The sequence below is a fragment of the Leuresthes tenuis genome, unplaced genomic scaffold (genome assembly GCF_036924035.1).
Source record: "Leuresthes tenuis unplaced genomic scaffold, fLeuTen1.0.hap1 SCAF_11, whole genome shotgun sequence".
NCBI classification, from domain to species: domain Eukaryota; kingdom Metazoa; phylum Chordata; class Actinopteri; order Atheriniformes; family Atherinopsidae; genus Leuresthes; species Leuresthes tenuis.
In genome coordinates this window covers 145,812-164,805 of record NW_027325365.1, presented here as the reverse complement: position 1 = coordinate 164,805, position 18,994 = coordinate 145,812, and the positions used below count along the sequence as shown (strand labels likewise).

Below are 18,994 nucleotides of genomic sequence, written 5' to 3'. Positions count from 1 at the left end.
GAGTTACTGGGCTGAAAACATATCAGTGATGACTTAGAAATAACTGCTGAAAAAAGCTCAACAAGTGTAATTTGTGGCCACATACTCTGTCCATGTATTCAGATGTTTCCATATCCTAATCCAGGCGTTGGCCTGCCAGATGCAGCTCTTCTCATGACTGTATCTGTCTCGCAAATAAATCTTAGCTGACACTTCTTAACTCGGTCAGTAATGAAAAATTCCGCTTACATTTTAACACAACAGAAAACCCAGTGTTAAAAATAACGTTGAAAATATGAAACATTTTCATGCAGGAAGTAATCAGATTACAGTAATATTTTAAAAAGTAATCAGATTACAGTAATATTTTAAAAAGTAATCAGATTACAGTAATATTTTTAAAAGTAATCAGATTACAGTAATCTTTTAAAAAAGTAATCAGATTACAGTAATCTTTTAAAAAGTAATCAGATTACAGTAATATTTTTAAAAGTAATCAGATTACAGTAATCTTTAAAAAGTAATCAGATTACAGTAATATTTTAAAAGTAATCTGATTACAGTAATATTTTTAAAAGTAATCTGATTACAGTAATATTTTAAAAAGTAATCAGATTACAGTAATCTTTTTAAAAGTAATCTGATTACAGTAATATTTTAAAAAGTAATCAGATTACAGTAATCTTTTTAAAAGTAATCAGATTACAGTAATCTTTTTAAAAGTAATCAGATTACAGTGATGAGGTGAGAGTAATCAACTCATTCTGATGTTGATAAAGACCTGCTTCCAAACTCTGGCCTGAAGCATCATATTCGGATATGTTAACACAGGAGGGTTGGTGAGGAGCACGACCAATTTTTCGATAATGTTAGCTCTTCATCAGGCAGAAGTAACCTATAAAGGTGCCGTAATGACCCTGATGTGATTTGAACACACAACCTTCTGATCTGGAGTCAGACGCGCTACCATTGCGCCACAGAGTCACACGAAGCTGTTTGGTGGACCTCTGGTGTGAAGTATGTGCCGGATGATGTGACCGCAGCTGACCCTGAAGCACTTGGCTGTCGGTCTCACTCCAGATGGGCCAGATGTTGAGTTCCAGAGCGTTGGTGGTATAGTGGTGAGCATAGCTGCCTTCCAAGCAGTTGACCCGGGTTCGATTCCCAGCCGTTTTCAGGAGACCCAGCAGAGTTACTGGTCTGAAAACATATCAGTGATGACTTAGAAATAACTGCTGAAAAAAGCTCAACAAGTCTAATTTGTGGCCACATACTCTGTCCATGTATTCAGATGTTTCAATATCCTAATCCAGGCGTTGGCCTGCCAGATGCAGCTCTTCTCATGACTGTATCTGGCTCGCAGATAAATCTTAGCTGACACTTCTTAACTCGGTCAGTAATGAAAAATTCCGCTTACATTTTAACACAACAGAAAACCCAGTGTTAAAAATAACGTTGACAATATGAAACATTTTCATGCAGGAAGTAATCAGATTACAGTAATATTTTAAAAAGTAATCAGATTACAGTAATATTTTAAAAAGTAATCAGATTACAGTAATATTTTAAAAAGTAATCAGATTACAGTAATCTTTTAAAAGTAATCAGATTACAGTAATCTTTTTAAAAGTAATCTGATTACAGTAATATTTTTAAAAAATAATCAGATTACAGTAATATTTTAAAAAGTAATCAGATTACAGTAATCTTTTTAAAAGTAATCAGATTACAGTAATCTTTTAAAAAGTAATCTGATTACAGTAATATTTTAAAAAGTAATCAGATTACAGTAATCTTTTTAAAAGTAATCAGATTACAGTGATGAGGTGAGAGTAATCAACTCATTCTGATGTTGATAAAGACCTGCTTCCAAACCCTGGCCTGAAGCATCATATTCGGATATGTTAACACAGGAGGGTTGGTGAGGAGCACGACCAATTTTTCGATAATGTTAGCTCTTCATCAGGCAGAAGTAACCTATAAAGGTGCCGTAATGACCCTGATGTGATTTGAACACACAACCTTCTGATCTGGAGTCAGACGCGCTACCATTGCGCCACAGAGTCACACTAAGCTGTTTGGTGGACCTCTGGTGTGAAGTATGATGTGACCGCAGCTGACCCTGAAGCACTTGGCTGTCGGTCTCACTCCAGATGGGCCAGATGTTGAGTTCCAGAGCGTTGGTGGTATAGTGGTGAACATAGCTGCCTTCCAAGCAGTTGACCCGGGTTCGATTCCCGGCCGTTTTCAGGAGACCCAGCAGAGTTACTGGGCTGAAAACATATCAGTGATGACTTAGAAATAACTACTGAAAAAAGCTCAACAAGTCTAATTTGTGGCCACATACTCTGTCCGTGTATTCAGATGTTTCCATATCCTAATCCAGGCGTTGGCCTGCCAGATGCAGCTCTTCTCATGACTGTATCTGGCTCGCAGATAAATCTTAGCTGACACTTCTTAACTCGGTCAGTAATGAAAAATTCCGCTTACATTTTAACACAACAGAAAACCCAGTGTTAAAAATAACGTTGAAAATATGAAACATTTTCATGCAGGAAGTAATCAGATTACAGTAATATTTTAAAAAGTAATCAGATTACAGTAATATTTTAAAAAGTAATCAGATTACAGTAATCTTTTAAAAGTAATCAGATTACAGTAATATTTTAAAAAGTAATCAGATTACAGTAATATTTTAAAAAGTAATCAGATTACAGTAATCTTTTAAAAGTAATCAGATTACAGTAATATTTTAAAAAGTAATCAGATTACAGTAATATTTTAAAAAGTAATCAGATTACAGTAATATTTTAAAAAGTAATCAGATTACAGTAATATTTTAAAAGTAATCAGATTACAGTAATCTTTTTAAAAGTAATCTGATTACAGTAATATTTTTAAAAAATAATCAGATTACAGTAATATTTTAAAAAGTAATCAGATTACAGTAATCTTTTTAAAAGTAATCAGATTACAGTAATCTTTTAAAAAGTAATCTGATTACAGTAATATTTTAAAAAGTAATCAGATTACAGTAATCTTTTTAAAAGTAATCAGATTACAGTGATGAGGTGAGAGTAATCAACTCATTCTGATGTTGATAAAGACCTGCTTCCAAACCCTGGCCTGAAGCATCATATTCGGATATGTTAACACAGGAGGGTTGGTGAGGAGCACGACCAATTTTTCGATAATGTTAGCTCTTCATCAGGCAGAAGTAACCTATAAAGGTGCCGTAATGACCCTGATGTGATTTGAACACACAACCTTCTGATCTGGAGTCAGACGCGCTACCATTGCGCCACAGAGTCACACGAAGCTGTTTGGTGGACCTCTGGTGTGAAGTATGATGTGACCGCAGCTGACCCTGAAGCACTTGGCTGTCGGTCTCACTCCAGATGGGCCAGATGTTGAGTTCCAGAGCGTTGGTGGTATAGTGGTGAGCATAGCTGCCTTCCAAGCAGTTGACCCGGGTTCGATTCCCGGCCGTTTTCAGGAGACCCAGCAGAGTTACTGGGCTGAAAACATATCAGTGATGACTTAGAAATAACTGCTGAAAAAAGCTCAACAAGTGTAATTTGTGGCCACATACTCTGTCCATGTATTCAGATGTTTCCATATCCTAATCCAGGCGTTGGCCTGCCAGATGCAGCTCTTCTCATGACTGTATCTGGCTCGCAGATAAATCTTAGCTGACACTTCTTAACTCGGTCTTAATCAGATTACAGTAATATTTTTCACCCACCTTCTTACGCACCTGTTCGCCCACCTTCTTACGCACCTGTTCGCCCACCTTCTTACGCACCTGTTCGCCCACCTTCTTACGTACCTGTTCACCTTGCGTACCTGTTCGCCCACCTTCTTACGTACCTGTTCGCCCACCTTCTTACGTACCTGTTCGCCCACCTTCTTACGTACCTGTTCGCCCACCTTCTTACGTACCTGTTCGCCCACCTTCTTACGCACCTGTTCGCCCACCTTCTTACGCACCTGTTCGCCCACCTTCTTACGCACCTGTTCGCCCACCTTCTTACGTACCTGTTCACCTTGCGTACCTGTTCGCCCACCTTCTTACGCACCTGTTCGCCCACCTTCTTACGTACCTGTTCGCCCACCTTCTTACGTACCTGTTCGCCCACCTTCTTACGTACCTGTTCGCCCACCTTCTTACGCACCTGTTCGCCCACCTTCTTACGTACCTGTTCGCCCACCTTCTTACGTACCTGTTCGCCCACCTTCTTACGCACCTGTTCGCCCACCTTCTTACGCACCTGTTCGCCCACCTTCTTACGTACCTGTTCACCTTGCGTACCTGTTCGCCCACCTTCTTACGCACCTGTTCGCCCACCTTCTTACGTACCTGTTCGCCCACCTTCTTACGTACCTGTTCGCCCACCTTCTTACGTACCTGTTCACCTTGCGTACCTGTTCGCCCACCTTCTTACGTACCTGTTCGCCCACCTTCTTACGCACCTGTTCGCCCACCTTCTTACGTACCTGTTCACCTTGCGTACCTGTTCGCCCACCTTCTTACGCACCTGTTCGCCCACCTTCTTACGTACCTGTTCGCCCACCTTCTTACGTACCTGTTCGCCCACCTTCTTACGTACCTGTTCGCCCACCTTCTTACGTACCTGTTCACCTTGCGTACCTGTTCGCCCACCTTCTTACGTACCTGTTCGCCCACCTTCTTACGTACCTGTTCGCCCACCTTCTTACGTACCTGTTCGCCCACCTTCTTACGTACCTGTTCACCTTGCGTACCTGTTCGCCCACCTTCTTACGCACCTGTTCGCCCACCTTCTTACGCACCTGTTCGCCCACCTTCCTACGCACCTGTTCGCCCACCTTCCTACGTACCTGTTCGCCCACCTTCTTACGTACCTGTTCGCCCACCTTCTTACGCACCTGTTCGCCCACCTTCTTACGCACCTGTTCGCCCACCTTCTTACGCACCTGTTCGCCCACCTTCTTACGTACCTGTTCGCCCACCTTCTTACGTACCTGTTCGCCCACCTTCTTACGTACCTGTTCGCCCACCTTCTTACGTACCTGTTCGCCCACCTTCTTACGTACCTGTTCGCCCACCTTCTTACGCACCTGTTCGCCCACCTTCTTACGCACCTGTTCGCCCACCTTCTTACGCACCTGTTCGCCCACCTTCTTACGTACCTGTTCACCTTGCGTACCTGTTCGCCCACCTTCTTACGTACCTGTTCGCCCACCTTCTTACGCACCTGTTCGCCCACCTTCTTACGTACCTGTTCGCCCACCTTCTTACGTACCTGTTCGCCCACCTTCTTACGTACCTGTTCGCCCACCTTCTTACGTACCTGTTCGCCCACCTTCTTACGCACCTGTTCGCCCACCTTCTTACGCACCTGTTCGCCCACCTTCTTACGCACCTGTTCGCCCACCTTCTTACGTACCTGTTCACCTTGCGTACCTGTTCGCCCACCTTCTTACGTACCTGTTCGCCCACCTTCTTACGTACCTGTTCGCCCACCTTCTTACGTACCTGTTCGCCCACCTTCTTACGTACCTGTTCGCCCACCTTCTTACGCACCTGTTCGCCCACCTTCTTACGTACCTGTTCGCCCACCTTCTTACGTACCTGTTCGCCCACCTTCTTACGTACCTGTTCGCCCACCTTCTTACGCACCTGTTCGCCCACCTTCTTACGTACCTGTTCGCCCACCTTCTTACGCACCTGTTCGCCCACCTTCTTACGCACCTGTTCGCCCACCTTCTTACGTACCTGTTCGCCCACCTTCTTACGCACCTGTTCGCCCACCTTCTTACGTACCTGTTCACCTTGCGTACCTGTTCGCCCACCTTCTTACGCACCTGTTCGCCCACCTTCTTACGCACCTGTTCGCCCACCTTCTTACGCACCTGTTCGCCCACCTTCTTACGTACCTGTTCGCCCACCTTCTTACGTACCTGTTCACCTTGCGTACCTGTTCGCCCACCTTCTTACGTACCTGTTCGCCCACCTTCTTACGTACCTGTTCGCCCACCTTCTTACGCACCTGTTCGCCCACCTTCTTACGCACCTGTTCGCCCACCTTCTTACGTACCTGTTCGCCCACCTTCTTACGTACCTGTTCGCCCACCTTCTTACGTACCTGTTCGCCCACCTTCTTACGCACCTGTTCGCCCACCTTCTTACGCACCTGTTCGCCCACCTTCTTACGCACCTGTTCGCCCACCTTCTTACGTACCTGTTCGCCCACCTTCTTACGTACCTGTTCACCTTGCGTACCTGTTCGCCCACCTTCTTACGTACCTGTTCGCCCACCTTCTTACGTACCTGTTCGCCCACCTTCTTACGTACCTGTTCGCCCACCTTCTTACGTACCTGTTCGCCCACCTTCTTACGTACCTGTTCGCCCACCTTCTTACGCACCTGTTCGCCCACCTTCTTACGTACCTGTTCGCCCACCTTCTTACGCACCTGTTCGCCCACCTTCTTACGTACCTGTTCGCCCACCTTCTTACGTACCTGTTCGCCCACCTTCTTACGTACCTGTTCGCCCACCTTCTTACGTACCTGTTCACCTTGCGTACCTGTTCACCCACCTTCTTACGTACCTGTTCGCCCACCTTCTTACGCACCTGTTCGCCCACCTTCTTACGCACCTGTTCGCCCACCTTCTTACGCACCTGTTCGCCCACCTTCTTACGCACCTGTTCACCCACCTATCTATCAGTGGGTAACATTTATCTACTTACCTACTGACTTACTGACAGGTGTCACTGCTGGCGTTTGTCTCTGTCTCCTCCAGATGGACAGCGGCTGCCTGTAGGTCAGTGATGGCCACCGTGGTTCCTGCAGATGGAGGAGACAAAGCCCGATCAAGAATCCATATTGATCGTCATGGCCTCGCTGGATGGAAGCACGCCGATTGAGACACTTCTGTCAGTGATCCACTTGGAGAGGTGAGAACTTACCTTGTACTTCCCTACCCCCTCTATCTCTTTATCTTTCTGCACTTCCTTCTATGCCTGCACCCTATCTCTACTCTGTCCCCTCTGACAGAGTCGGACTCCTGGGTTCCTTCTATGGAGCTTATTGTTAGCTTTTTATAAAGCTGTTATATCTTCATTTGTAAGTCGCTTTGGATAAAAGCGTCTGATAAATACAGAAACAGAAACACACATAAACAGGTAATTAGCTGGTAATTAGCTGGTAATTAGCTGGTAATTAGCTGGTAATTAGCTGACTGATTCATCTGCTTGGTTTTATGTTAAGGAAATTGGAAGCTGGTCTCCATCAGCTGGTTCAGAGTGAGGTCAGCAGGTGGCGCCGTAGGCTGTGACAAACAAAGTAGAGGCCGCTGACAGAAAACTAAACTAAAATCTTGGTCTTCGGTGTTTCCCTGTTTCTGTGCAGGTACCTGGACACCTTCCGCAGAGCCAGCCTCCTATTGGCTAGAGACTTCACACACCTGGATCATGACGCCTTGGTCAGTCTGGGCGTAACTGCCACCGGACACAGAAAGAGAATCCTGCGATTGGTGAGCTACATCCAGAGGACTGAGGGGCAGAGAGCCAATCAGAAAGTAAATCTTCCACGTGACCGCTGTCGGTCTGTCACAGAGAGAGTCTGCAGCGCCACGCCACTCCATCAGTCGGTCGGACCGCGGAACAATTCGACCCCGAACCTCGCCGCCATGTTAACGAACTCTGATGTTAGCAGAGTGGTGGTGAAGCCTGTTCCCAAACCCAGAACCGTGTTCAACCGTCGCCGGACTATGCCCATCCACTTCTGTCCAACGGCAGATGTTGCCCCGCCCCCACCCAGGAGGCTGTCCCAGGAGTCCATCTGCTTCACTGTGTTGGAGGGGCTGACTTCTGAGGACACGCCCACTCCTGAGGACCGACGGAGACTAGGCCAGGTGGGCAGGACCAGGCCAAGCCGCAGCCTGTCTCTGACAGACGCCGGAGGGTTATTACCTCCTGTTCCCCCCAGAATGACCCACGGCGCCCTCCCCTCCGTGTCCCGGCCTTCCTCCTCTTCTTCACCTGTACACATAGAGCAGAAGCAGACCTCGCTCTCCGGACCTCGCCCCAGCAGCCTAGACAGCAGCAGGCTCTCTGGGTCACCACCACCTACTTCTGCTGGAGGAGGGGGGATTGAGATGGTTTCTAATGAGATCTACTGGGGTGCCTCACCCAGCTCTACTACCCCCAGTGGAGCGAGGAGGTACTGCAACCAACAGTCAGCTCCTCCAACTCCACCCAGACAGACTCCCGAGAGGAACAGGTGGGTCACACAGGAGGAGTGTTATATGTGAGATGCATTTAATGACACTCAGTGTACGTTTATATCAGAAGACACGACACACAGATACAGATGAAGCAGAAATAATACAACAGAAGAGACAAAAATCAGGAACACTGTTAAATGTTATCTGTTAGCCAGTAAAATACAGCCGGTGTGAGGTATTTCGGAAATTGTTAACATTTTCTCTTTTAAAACAACAAAAAATAAGAAGCTAAATAAATAAATGTTGATGATGAACAACTAAATTCAGTGGGAGGAACTTCAGAAAGGCTGAAGCTGATTCTAAAGGCAACACCTTTCTAATCGTATTTCACCAAATCTAACGTTTCAGAAACCATCATATCTCCCTTTCAGATTTACCACCTGATGTCTTATTGTTCCCCTCTAACAGATATTCATCTCCTTTACATATTTCTGCTTCATACATTATCAAAGCAATGCTGAGCTCAACTAATTCATAAAAGTTTAAAGAATATTCTGTTGGTTGGTTCCTAATAATCTGTTCTACCTTTATCTATATCTATCTATCTCCTATCCCAGCACTTACCTTGTACTTCCCTCCCCCCTCTATCTCTGCACTTTATCTTTCTGCACTTCCTTCTATGCCTGCACCCTATCTCTACTCTGTCCCCTCTGACAGAGTCGGACTCCTGGGTTCCTTCTATGGAGCTTATTGTTAGTTTATTGTTAGCTTTATATAAAGCTGTTATATCTTCATTTGTAAGTCGCTTTGGATCAAAGAGTCTGATAAATACAGAAACAGAAACATTTTCATTCGATCAATGTACAGATCATATGTGATGCACAAATGCAATTAACCAACATTGTGGGGGGGGCTGCTTCAACACACAATTCATACATTCAGTAACAGAATTGTTGGGAACAGACTACAAGCTGCACTGTGCGCGATGGCTGGCTTCTGGGTGAGCAACTTTATTCATGTAATTGTCCTAGCTTAATATGTTTCTAACAGGCCCCTGATGCTATGTTAACCTCCACTTCAGAAAGTAGCACCTCCATCTCACTTTCTGTTAAGTTATTCTTTTTTCTTTATTTTCTGATCGTGCAGAGAGAGGAATCGCAGGTGCAGGGCTCATTTAGATATGATTTACATTATTAATTAGGGGCTGCACAGTGGTGTGGTGGTTAGCACCGTCACCTCACAGCAAGAGGGTTCCAGGTTCGATCCCTGCCTGGGGCCTTTCTGTGTGGAGTCAGCATGTTCTCCCCGTGTATGCGTGGGTTCTCTCCGGGTTCTCCGGCTTCCTCCCACCATCCAAAAACATGCATGTTAGGTTAATTGGTGACTCCAAATTGTCCGTGGGAGTGAGTGTTTATCTGGATCTGAGTCCAGGTCCGGGTGCCTTTAATCACTGAAGTATTCTTAACAAGCAGTCATTGATCATTTTGATCCCTTTTTGATTTGTGTTTCAGTGGCAGCACTTTGAGTAATAACTCTTCAGGATCAGCCAGAGGTAAGTTCAGATGTTTCCTCTGACCTTGAACATTTAGACACTATATTAAGTTCTGCTTCCAGGCTGAAAAATCTTCAGGGGCAGAAGGGGTTATAATGTTTGATTTCATTTAATCAGTTTAATGTTGCAGCCTGGACTTTTTATTACTTTACATTGTTGATTTATTACTAAAGCAGATCTTTAAACTGTGAGTCACGAGGAGCATCTTTCAGAGCATTAACACCTGTCAGCAATTAACGTTTACTTTTACTTCTGCAGCCATAAATACTGGACGTTTGCTCCAGGTTTGTTTGAAACTTCCCCATCACTTACAGTGAGAAGTGTTTTCACATAACTTGGGACTTAGCCCTTGAGGATTAGGAAACTTTCACTATACTAAGGCAAACAAAATCATACCTGGAATAAACAGACCTGTTAGATACAATATTTGAAAGTTTATCAAAAGTGCACACAGGTGAGAAACATCCAACAAACAGATAAATAACAGCAAATAAACGGCTGATAAAGAGCCAACAAATAGTTGACAAACAGCAGATAAAAAACTGATAAACAACTCATGAACAGCTGAAAGGCAGTTGACAAACAGCCAGTAAACAGTCAGTAACAGCTTATTACTGTTTGCTGACAAACAGTCAACATACACCTCTAAACAGCTGACAAACAGCTGTCAAACATCTGAGAAACAGCTGAAAAAAGCCAACAAAAAGCTGGTAAAAAGCAGATAAACAGCTAACAAACAGCTGAGAAACAACTAGAAAACAGCTGAAAAAAGCCAACAAAAAGCTGGTAAACAGCTAATAAACGGCTGACATTTAGCCAATAAACAGCAGACAAACAGCTGATAAATGGTTGTCAAACATCTGAGAAACAGCTGAGAAACAGCTGACAAACAGCCAATAAACAGCTGAAAAACAGCTGAAAAAAGCTGGTAAAAAGCAGACAAACAGCTAAAAAACAGCTGACAAACAACTAAAAAACAGCTGAAAAAAGCCAACAAAAAGCTGGTAAAAAGCAGACAAACAGCTGACAAACAACCAAAAAAACAGCTGACAAACAGCTGTCAAACATCTGAGAAACAGCTGACAAACATCTGCGAAAAAGCTGAAAAACAGCTGACAAACAGCCAATAAACAGCTGAAAAAAGCCAACAAAAAGCTGGTAAAAAGCAGGTAAACAGTTAATAAACAGCTGACATTTAGCCAATAAACAGCAGACAAACAGCTGATAAATGGCTGTCAAACAGCTGACAAACAACTAAAAACAGCTGAAAAAGCCAACAAAAAGCTGATAAAAAGCAGGTAAACAGCTGACATTTAGCCAATAAACAGCAGACAAACAGCTGATAAATGGTTGTCAAACATCTGAGAAACAGCTGAAAAACAGCTGAAAAAAGCTGGTAAAAAGCAGACAAACAGCTAAAAAACAGCTGACAAACAACTAAAAAACAGCTGAAAAAAGCCAACAAAAAGCTGGTAAAAAGCAGACAAACAGCTGACAAACAGCTAACAAACAGCTGACAAACAACTAAAAAACTGCTGAAAAAAGCCAACAAAAAGCTGGTAAAAAGCAGGTAAACAGCTAATAAACGGCTGACATTTAGCCAATAAACAGCAGACAAACAGCTGATAAATGGCTGTCAAACAGCTGACAAACAACCAAAAAAAGAGCTGACAAACAGCTGTCAAACATCTGAGAAACAGCTGACAAACATCTGCGAAAAAGCTGACAAACAACTAAAAAACAGCTGAAAAAAGCCAACAAAAAGCTGGTAAAAAGCAGGTAAACAGCTAAAAAACAGCTGACATTTAGCCAATAAACTGCAGACAAACAGCTGATAAATGGTTGTCAAACATCTGAGAAACAGCTGAGAAACAGCTGACAAACAGCCAATAAACAGCTGACAAACAGCCAATAAACAGCTGAAAAACAGCTGAAAAAAGCTGGTAAAAAGCAGACAAACAGCTAAAAAACAGCTGACAAACAACTAAAAAACAGCTGAAAAAAGCCAACAAAAAGCTGGTAAAAAGCAGACAAACAGCTGACAAACAACCAAAAAAACAGCTGTCAAACATCTGAGAAACAGCTGACAAACATCTGCGAAAAAGCTGAAAAACAGCTGACAAACAACTAAAAAACAGCTGAAAAAAGCCAACAAAAAGCTGGTAAAAAGCAGGCAAACAGCTAATAAACAGCTGACAAACAACTAAAAAACAGGTGAAAAAGCCAACAAAAAGCTGGTAAAAAGCAGGTAAACAGCTAATAAACAGCTGACATTTAGCCAATAAACAGCAGACAAACAGCTGACAAACAACTATATAACAGCTGAAAAAGCCAACAAAAAGCTGATAAAAAGCAGGTAAACAGCTGACATTTAGCCAATAAACTGCAGACAAACAGCTGATAAATGGTTGTCAAACATCTGAGAAACAGCTGATAAACATCTGAGAAACCGCTGACAAAAAGCTGACAAACAGCCAATAAACAGCTGAAAAACAGCTGAAAAAAGCCAACAAAAAGCTGGTAAAAAGCAGACAAACAGCTGACAAACAACTAAAAAACAGCTGAAAAAAGCCAACAAAAAGCTGGTAAAAAGCAGATAAACAGCTAATAAACAGCTGACATTTAGCCAATAAACAGCAGACAAACAGCTGATAAAAGCCTCTATGCCTGCTTTGACCCAGAGCTGAACTTTACCTGCAAAAGGAGTTAACCCGAACCCAAGGAAGGTAATGCCTGCTGTTTTTCAGCCTCAACAGACGACCCCGAGGAGGAGATCAGCCCATACTGTGAGACCATTTTCCACACGAGACGACCTTCAGACATCAGCGACGTGAGTCACTAGCTCCGCCCCCTGCCCCACCCCCTTTTAGTGAGTTTCAGTTCAGCATCACAAGCGTCTGAATGTTTTGTTCTGCAGAGTGAAAGAAGCCGACCGGATGGCCGGTCAGAGGAGGAGACACATGCCGAGGATCATAGGTAACCAGCAGCTGTTGGCAGGTTCCAACCGCATGTAATCAGCTGTCAGCAGACAGAACCAGAACCAGCCGTTCTGATAACCAGATGTTTGTGGACCCTAAAACGTTTCTCATTCAGATTCTAGATGTAGACTCACAGTTTATTGAGAGGCTGCATTTAGCTTTGGGTTGAAAGTTTACCACAAGTGTCTGAATGTCAATCTGGATCAGAACCAGAAAATGGACCTACATGTCCTACATTTGGCCCTGCTTTGTGTTAAAAAAGTTTTTATTCATACCTCTAGGTGTCAGAAGTTCTCCTGGACGAAGCGTTTCTCGCAGCGTTTGTCCGGGGACTGTCAGGGTTACAGCACTGTCGGAGAAGCTCCTCCCACCCTGCGCTACCTTTCTCTGCCCCCCCACACCCTCCAATCAGAGGCCGACGAGGACCTGACCATCTCTCCCTACGCCAGCTACACCTCCCTGACCGAGAGAGCGCCACCTATCATCAGCGGCTGGCTGGACAAGCTGTCGCCACAGGGGTGCGTTTGATTCGTACAGCTGGTCGGACCAGGGGTGCGTTTGATTCGGACGGCTGGTCGGACCAGGGGTGCGTTTGATTCGTACAGCTGGTCGGACCAGGGGTGCGTTTGATTCGTACAGCTGGTCGGACCAGGGGTGCGTTTGATTCGTACAGCTGGTCGGACCAGGGGTGCGTTTGATTCGTACAGCTGGTCGGACCAGGGGTGCGTTTGATTCGTACAGCTGGTCGGACCAGGGGTGCGTTTGATTCGGACGGCTGGTCGGACCAGGGGTGCGTTTGATTCGGACGGCTGGTCGGACCAGGGGTGCGTTTGATTCGGACGGCTGGTCGGACCAGGGGTGCGTTTGATTCGGACGGCTGGTCGGACCAGGGGTGCGTTTGATTCGGACGGCTGGTCGGACCAGGGGTGCGTTTGATTCGTACAGCTGGTCGGACCAGGGGTGCGTTTGATTCGGACACCTGGTCGGACCAGGGGTGCGTTTGATTCGTACAGCTGGTCGGACCAGGGGTGCGTTTGATTCGGACGGCTGGTCGGACCAGGGGTGCGTTTGATTCGTACGGCTGGTCGGACCAGGGGTGCGTTTGATTCGTACGGCTGGTCGGACCAGGGGTGCGTTTGATTCGTACGGCTGGTCGGACCAGGGGTGCGTTTGATTCGTACAGCTGGTCGGACCAGGGGTGCGTTTGATTCGTACGGCTGGTCGGACCAGGGGTGCGTTTGATTCGGACGGCTGGTCGGACCAGGGGTGCGTTTGATTCGTACACCTGGTCGGACCAGGGGTGCGTTTGATTCGCACAGCTGGTCGGACCAGGGGTGCGTTTGATTCGCACAGCTGGTCGGACCAGGGGTGCGTTTGATTCGCACAGCTGGTTTCACTGGTGTCTTTGTTTGTGTGTTTGTCAGGGCTCAGAGATCAGTGCTGGCTGTGCTGCTGTGTCTCCTCCTCTCTTCTCCTCCCTGTGTTTCCTCCCTTCTCAGGAGCTGCTTCTGTTTCTTCACATTCTTCTTCTCCTCATCCTCCTTCTCTTCTTCCTCCACTCGGTGTGTGTTTGTCGTTTTTTCTTTGATCTACTGGAGCATTTTTCTCTACTGGTCAGACTAGATATTTCCTCGGGCTTTGATCATGTGACTTGAATTGATGTGTTCTTTATGTTTCAGGAACTATGTTTTCCAGAAGCGTTTTGTGAAGTTTGATGGCAAAAACCTGATGTACTTTGGCAATGAAAAGGTACGCAGATCTTATAATACTGGTACGGTCCTCATGTGATCACATCATGTAATCGTCTCCTCTGTCCTTGTTCAGTTGCCTCAGGTTCAGGTTCCTTCTCAGAACCAGATGACAGAATTACAGGGATGTAGAACTCTGAATTCAGGCTGAGGTCCATATTTGCAGTTTCTAATATTCAGACTAGACCAGCAGTAACAGCTGAAAACTGAACTACCTCACAATAATTTCATCATCTGCAGTATTTCCTCCCATACAAACTTAAGTCCTTTAATTCAGAAGGGCGCCGCCCTGCTGGCAGCATGTGAGATTTACCATCTGGTTAACAACAGATGGTGGAGTCCTGGACCTGGCTGTAACAGCTCTCTGCTCAGCTTTAAGACTATCCGGGCAGACAGAGACTGCAGACAGAGCGCTAACAGTAAAGGAGGAGGATCACAGAGCTGGTTGTTGCTAAGCTACAAAAACAACACCACAACCCACTGATGGAGACCGCTGAAGATTTCTTCCTCTCTGCTGCACTTCAGCTGATCTTTAATGATAATTAATACTGCAGGGATAAAATTTACCTTCAGGGATTAATAAAGTATTATTGAACTGGGGGCTGCACAGTGGTGGTTAGCACCATCGCATCACAGCGAGGGGTTCCTGGTTCTGATCCCGGCTGGTTCTTTCCGGTTCTCCGGCTTCCTCCCACCGCCCAGAATCATGCTGTCAGGTTAGCTGGTGACTCTGAAACTGTCCTGAGGACTGAGTGTGAGGTTGTCTCTGGGTGGCCTGTGATGGCGCCCTGTCCAGGTGACCCCGCCTCTCGCCCGCTGGGATAGACTCCAGCCCCCGCGACCCGAACCACGGATTAATCGGGTATAGAAGATGGACGTTAAACTGTATTTAGAACAGCTTTCAGTCCATCGTATGTTTCAGATCAGCTGTCAGAGACGATGTGTTTCTCTTTAAAAACATTCCAAAAATGTTCTGTTGGATCCAAATAAGCTAATAAGGTCACAGTTTTCACCGTCTTCTTTCTTCAGGAATTCTGGTGTGATATTTTGCTTTGTAAGGTTCACCAGCTGGAATATTCCTCCTTCCTTTGATGGTTCTGGTCTGGTTCTGGATCTTGGATCAGTCAGAGCAGAACAAATCGCTCTCACCTAAACTTAGAACATTCTCTTCATTCATCAGGATCTTCTTCATGTTCATGATGGTTCTGTTCTCCTGGTTTCTGCGTCAGCTGGGATGTTCACTCCATCTCTGGTCCACCTCTGCCCTTCATGGTTCTGGTGGTTCTGATGGCTCAGAACCAGCTGATTGATCTCCCTGAGGTGACATGATGCAGACATAGTTCACAGGCCCAGTCCTTGGGAAGTTCTGCTGTTACAGATGAGGTTCTAACCACGCTCAATCAACCCTAAAGAGCACATATCGGTTTTTGACGCCGCAGCAGCTGAACTGAACCAAAGAATCAGAAGTCGCAGTATGCCACGTGCACATTTCCCTGCAGGATGACCCTCTGCTCTGACTGAAACTGACATCGTGGCATTTCAGCTTTGACCCTTTCCTGTCACCTGTGTGTTTTTCAGGACGTCTACCCCAAAGGAGTGATACCATTGGCTGCCATACAGATGGCCCGCCCCGCCAAAGACAACAAGTTTGAAATTGTGACGAGTCACCGGATCTTCGTGTTCAGGACGGATACTGAAGGTAAGGCACGCAGAAACATGTCAGAGCTGCAGGACAACCCCCAACTTTACTGCATTCAGACACAATCAGTACTCTGATAAAACCAGCCCCTCACAGCAGGCTGGTCTGAGATCAGTTACCAATTTAACCGCTGGTCAGCTGCAGTGCTGGACAGGAGGTCACCCCTGACCCCTGACCTCAGTCATCAACAGTCACTCAGCCAATGGGAACGTACCTTCAGTGAGCTCGCAGAGCCACTTCCTGATTCTGCTCTACAGTCACATGGCAGCTGATTAATGATCAATTTACACTGATCAATACCACAGAGAGACCCACAGCTTTGGTTTTTGGTATGGCTCCTACTGTCACCTGTAGGTTACCGTGGAGAAACCTAATAAAGCTTCATGGATGAAACTTTCAGGACGACCTTTAAGTTTCATGAGTTCAATAAATACTTTTACTGAAGTTTATTAACATCTGAAAACTAAATAAGACAAATAACCCCATTTTGTACTATCATTAAAAAAATAGCATATTTTAGCACTGGAGCTAATAATACTAACCACTTTAGTTATCTTAGTTATATTTCTGAGAGGAAATCTTCACGGTCCAAACAATTGAACATAAACTACTTCAATTTAGATGTAAACAGCTGTAGAGAAAATCTACGAAGCAAGGGGTAACAAAACTGAATAAACTATCCAGGTAACAAACTACGGGTGCTTTGGGTTTGGAGCTAACAGGCGCCACTTTTTATCATGTCAAAATAAAAGTTAAGTTAATTAAGTTGAAATAGGTTCCCAGAACAGTTGTGACCATGGCTGCTTCCTGTGTCTGTGTCAGTGCTGAGGCGGCGCTGGGTCTCCACACTGCAGGAACATGTCCGTGATCAGCTGGTCTTCGGGCGACGCCACTTCGGTCCTGGTTCTCACTGCCAGAAACACGGAGTCCTGGAACTCAAAGGGACTAAATCCAAAGTGTATACGGCTATAATCACGGACCAGATCTGGCTCTACAAGAGCGAACAGGTGAGAGTGCTGACAGGTAAATTCAGCCTGCTGAGCACAGACCGCAAATTCCAAAATAAAACAGGAAGTAGCTCAGTAAACTGATCAGATTAGTGAAAGTCTGTTCAGCACCTGGCAGCACCAACTGGGACTCCTACACCTAAAAAAAAGGCAAATCTTTCTACCGTCCTCCTATAAAACTGTCCAGCGTAAAGTTACCTTCCTGTAAAGTGGTAGTCTGTCAGGTGATTTAGAAACAGGCTGTGGTGATGCAACCAGGCTGTGATTCATCTTCACGTGTCGCAGTGTTTCCGTAACGGAATCGGCATCACGGTGATCGAAGCCCGAGGGGCAACCATCCGGGACGGAAAACACAGAAGCTTCGACCTCATCACGCCATACAAAACCTTCAGGTAGGATCTCCCTCTGAGGCCCTCGATTCTTTTCCTCAACTTGTAGGTAAATCATTTTAAATACAATCAAAGTTAGCTTTAGCTAAAAATTTTCTTATGGTCGAATTTGAGTGACATGCAGTCAGTGTTTTTAAAAGAGTACACTTCATGTGTTGCTGGGTTTAATCTCCAGTTGACCCTGTGTTCATTTCTGCTGCTGGCCAAATATATTCTTCGGTTCTGCAACTTTCCTTTAATGTTCCTGTAATATTCCTTTAATGTTCCTGTAATATTCCTTCAACTTTCCTGTAATATTCCTTCAACTTTCCAGTAATATTCCTTCAAGTTTTCTTGTAATATTCCTTGAACTTTTTAAAAAATATTCCTTCAAACCTTCTTGTAATATTATTTCAACTCTCCTGCAACTTTCCTATAATGTTCCGACAAGCTTCCTGCAATTTTCCTGTAATATTCCTTCAACTTTCCTGTAATATTCCTTCAATTTTTCTGTGATGTTACTGTAACGTTCCTTCAACTTTCTTTTAATGTTCATTGAATGTTCCTATTATAGTCCTTCAACTTTCCTGTAATAATCCTTTAATATTCCTTCAACTTTCCTGTAATAATCCTGTAATATTCCTTCAACTTTCCTGTAATAATCCTGTAATATTCCTTCAACTTTCCTGTAATAATCCTGTAATATTCCTTCAACTTTCCTGTAATAATCCTTTAATATTCCTTCAACTTTCCTGTAATAATCCTGTAATATTCCTTCAACTTTCCTGTAATAATCCTGTAATATTCCTTCAACTTTCCTGTAATAATCCTTTAATATTCCTTCAACTTTCCTGTAATAATCCTGTAATATTCCTTCAACTTTCCTGTAATAATCCTGTAATATTCCTTCAACTTTCCTGTAATAATCCTGTAATATTCCTTCAACTTTCCTGTAATAATCCTTTAATATTCCTTCAACTTTCCTGTAATAATCCTGTAATATTCCTTCAACTTTCCTGTAATAATCCTGTAATATTCCTTCAACTTTCCTGTAATAATCCTGTAATATTCCTTCAACTTTCCTGTAATAATCCTTTAATATTCCTTCAACTTTCCTGTAATAATCCTGTAATATTCCTTCAACTTTCCTGTAATAATCCTTTAATATTCCTTCAACTTTCCTGTAATAATCCTGTAATATTCCTTCAACTTTCCTGTAATAATCCTGTAATATTCCTTAAACTTTTCTGTAATATTTCTTTAACTTTCCTGTAATAATCCTGTAATATTCCTTAAACTTTTCTGTAATATTTCTTTAACTTTCCTGTATTATTCCTGCAAAATTCCTGCAGTGATCCCATAACTTTCCTTTCTTTTCTGCCACCTTACTTTGATCAAACTGTGAGAAACTTCTTATGAGCAAATTCAAGTCATATCGTTATTTTCCTGC

At 44.3% G+C, this 18,994-nt stretch overlaps 1 protein-coding gene and 3 non-coding genes across 5 annotated transcripts in view; 1 reads left to right on the top strand and 3 right to left on the bottom strand.

Annotated features, from left to right (window-relative positions):
• arap3 (ArfGAP with RhoGAP domain, ankyrin repeat and PH domain 3) overlaps positions 1-18,994 on the top strand; it is a 57,032-nt gene that overhangs the window by 14,351 nt on the left and 23,687 nt on the right. The window contains exons 2-12 of one of the 2 annotated variants that reach the window (XM_072395108.1): positions 6,768-6,921; positions 7,376-8,248; positions 9,704-9,744; positions 12,492-12,574; positions 12,662-12,720; positions 13,004-13,240; positions 14,147-14,284; positions 14,402-14,471; positions 16,049-16,169; positions 16,992-17,176; positions 17,462-17,568. In XM_072395108.1, coding sequence (XP_072251209.1) covers positions 6,818-6,921; positions 7,376-8,248; positions 9,704-9,744; positions 12,492-12,574; positions 12,662-12,720; positions 13,004-13,240; positions 14,147-14,284; positions 14,402-14,471; positions 16,049-16,169; positions 16,992-17,176; positions 17,462-17,568 — 2,018 coding nt within the window. In that variant the 5' untranslated portion in view covers positions 6,768-6,817. The remainder of the gene's footprint in view (positions 1-6,767; positions 6,922-7,375; positions 8,249-9,703; positions 9,745-12,491; positions 12,575-12,661; positions 12,721-13,003; positions 13,241-14,146; positions 14,285-14,401; positions 14,472-16,048; positions 16,170-16,991; positions 17,177-17,461; positions 17,569-18,994) is intronic. The other variant, XM_072395109.1, reaches the window with a different exon arrangement.
• On the bottom strand, positions 892-963 carry trnaw-cca (transfer RNA tryptophan (anticodon CCA)). Its single transcript has one exon. It is a non-coding gene; the product is annotated as a tRNA-Trp (tRNA).
• trnaw-cca (transfer RNA tryptophan (anticodon CCA)) lies at positions 1,974-2,045 on the bottom strand. The gene has a single exon. It is a non-coding gene; the product is annotated as a tRNA-Trp (tRNA).
• On the bottom strand, positions 3,219-3,290 carry trnaw-cca (transfer RNA tryptophan (anticodon CCA)). The gene has a single exon. It is a non-coding gene; the product is annotated as a tRNA-Trp (tRNA).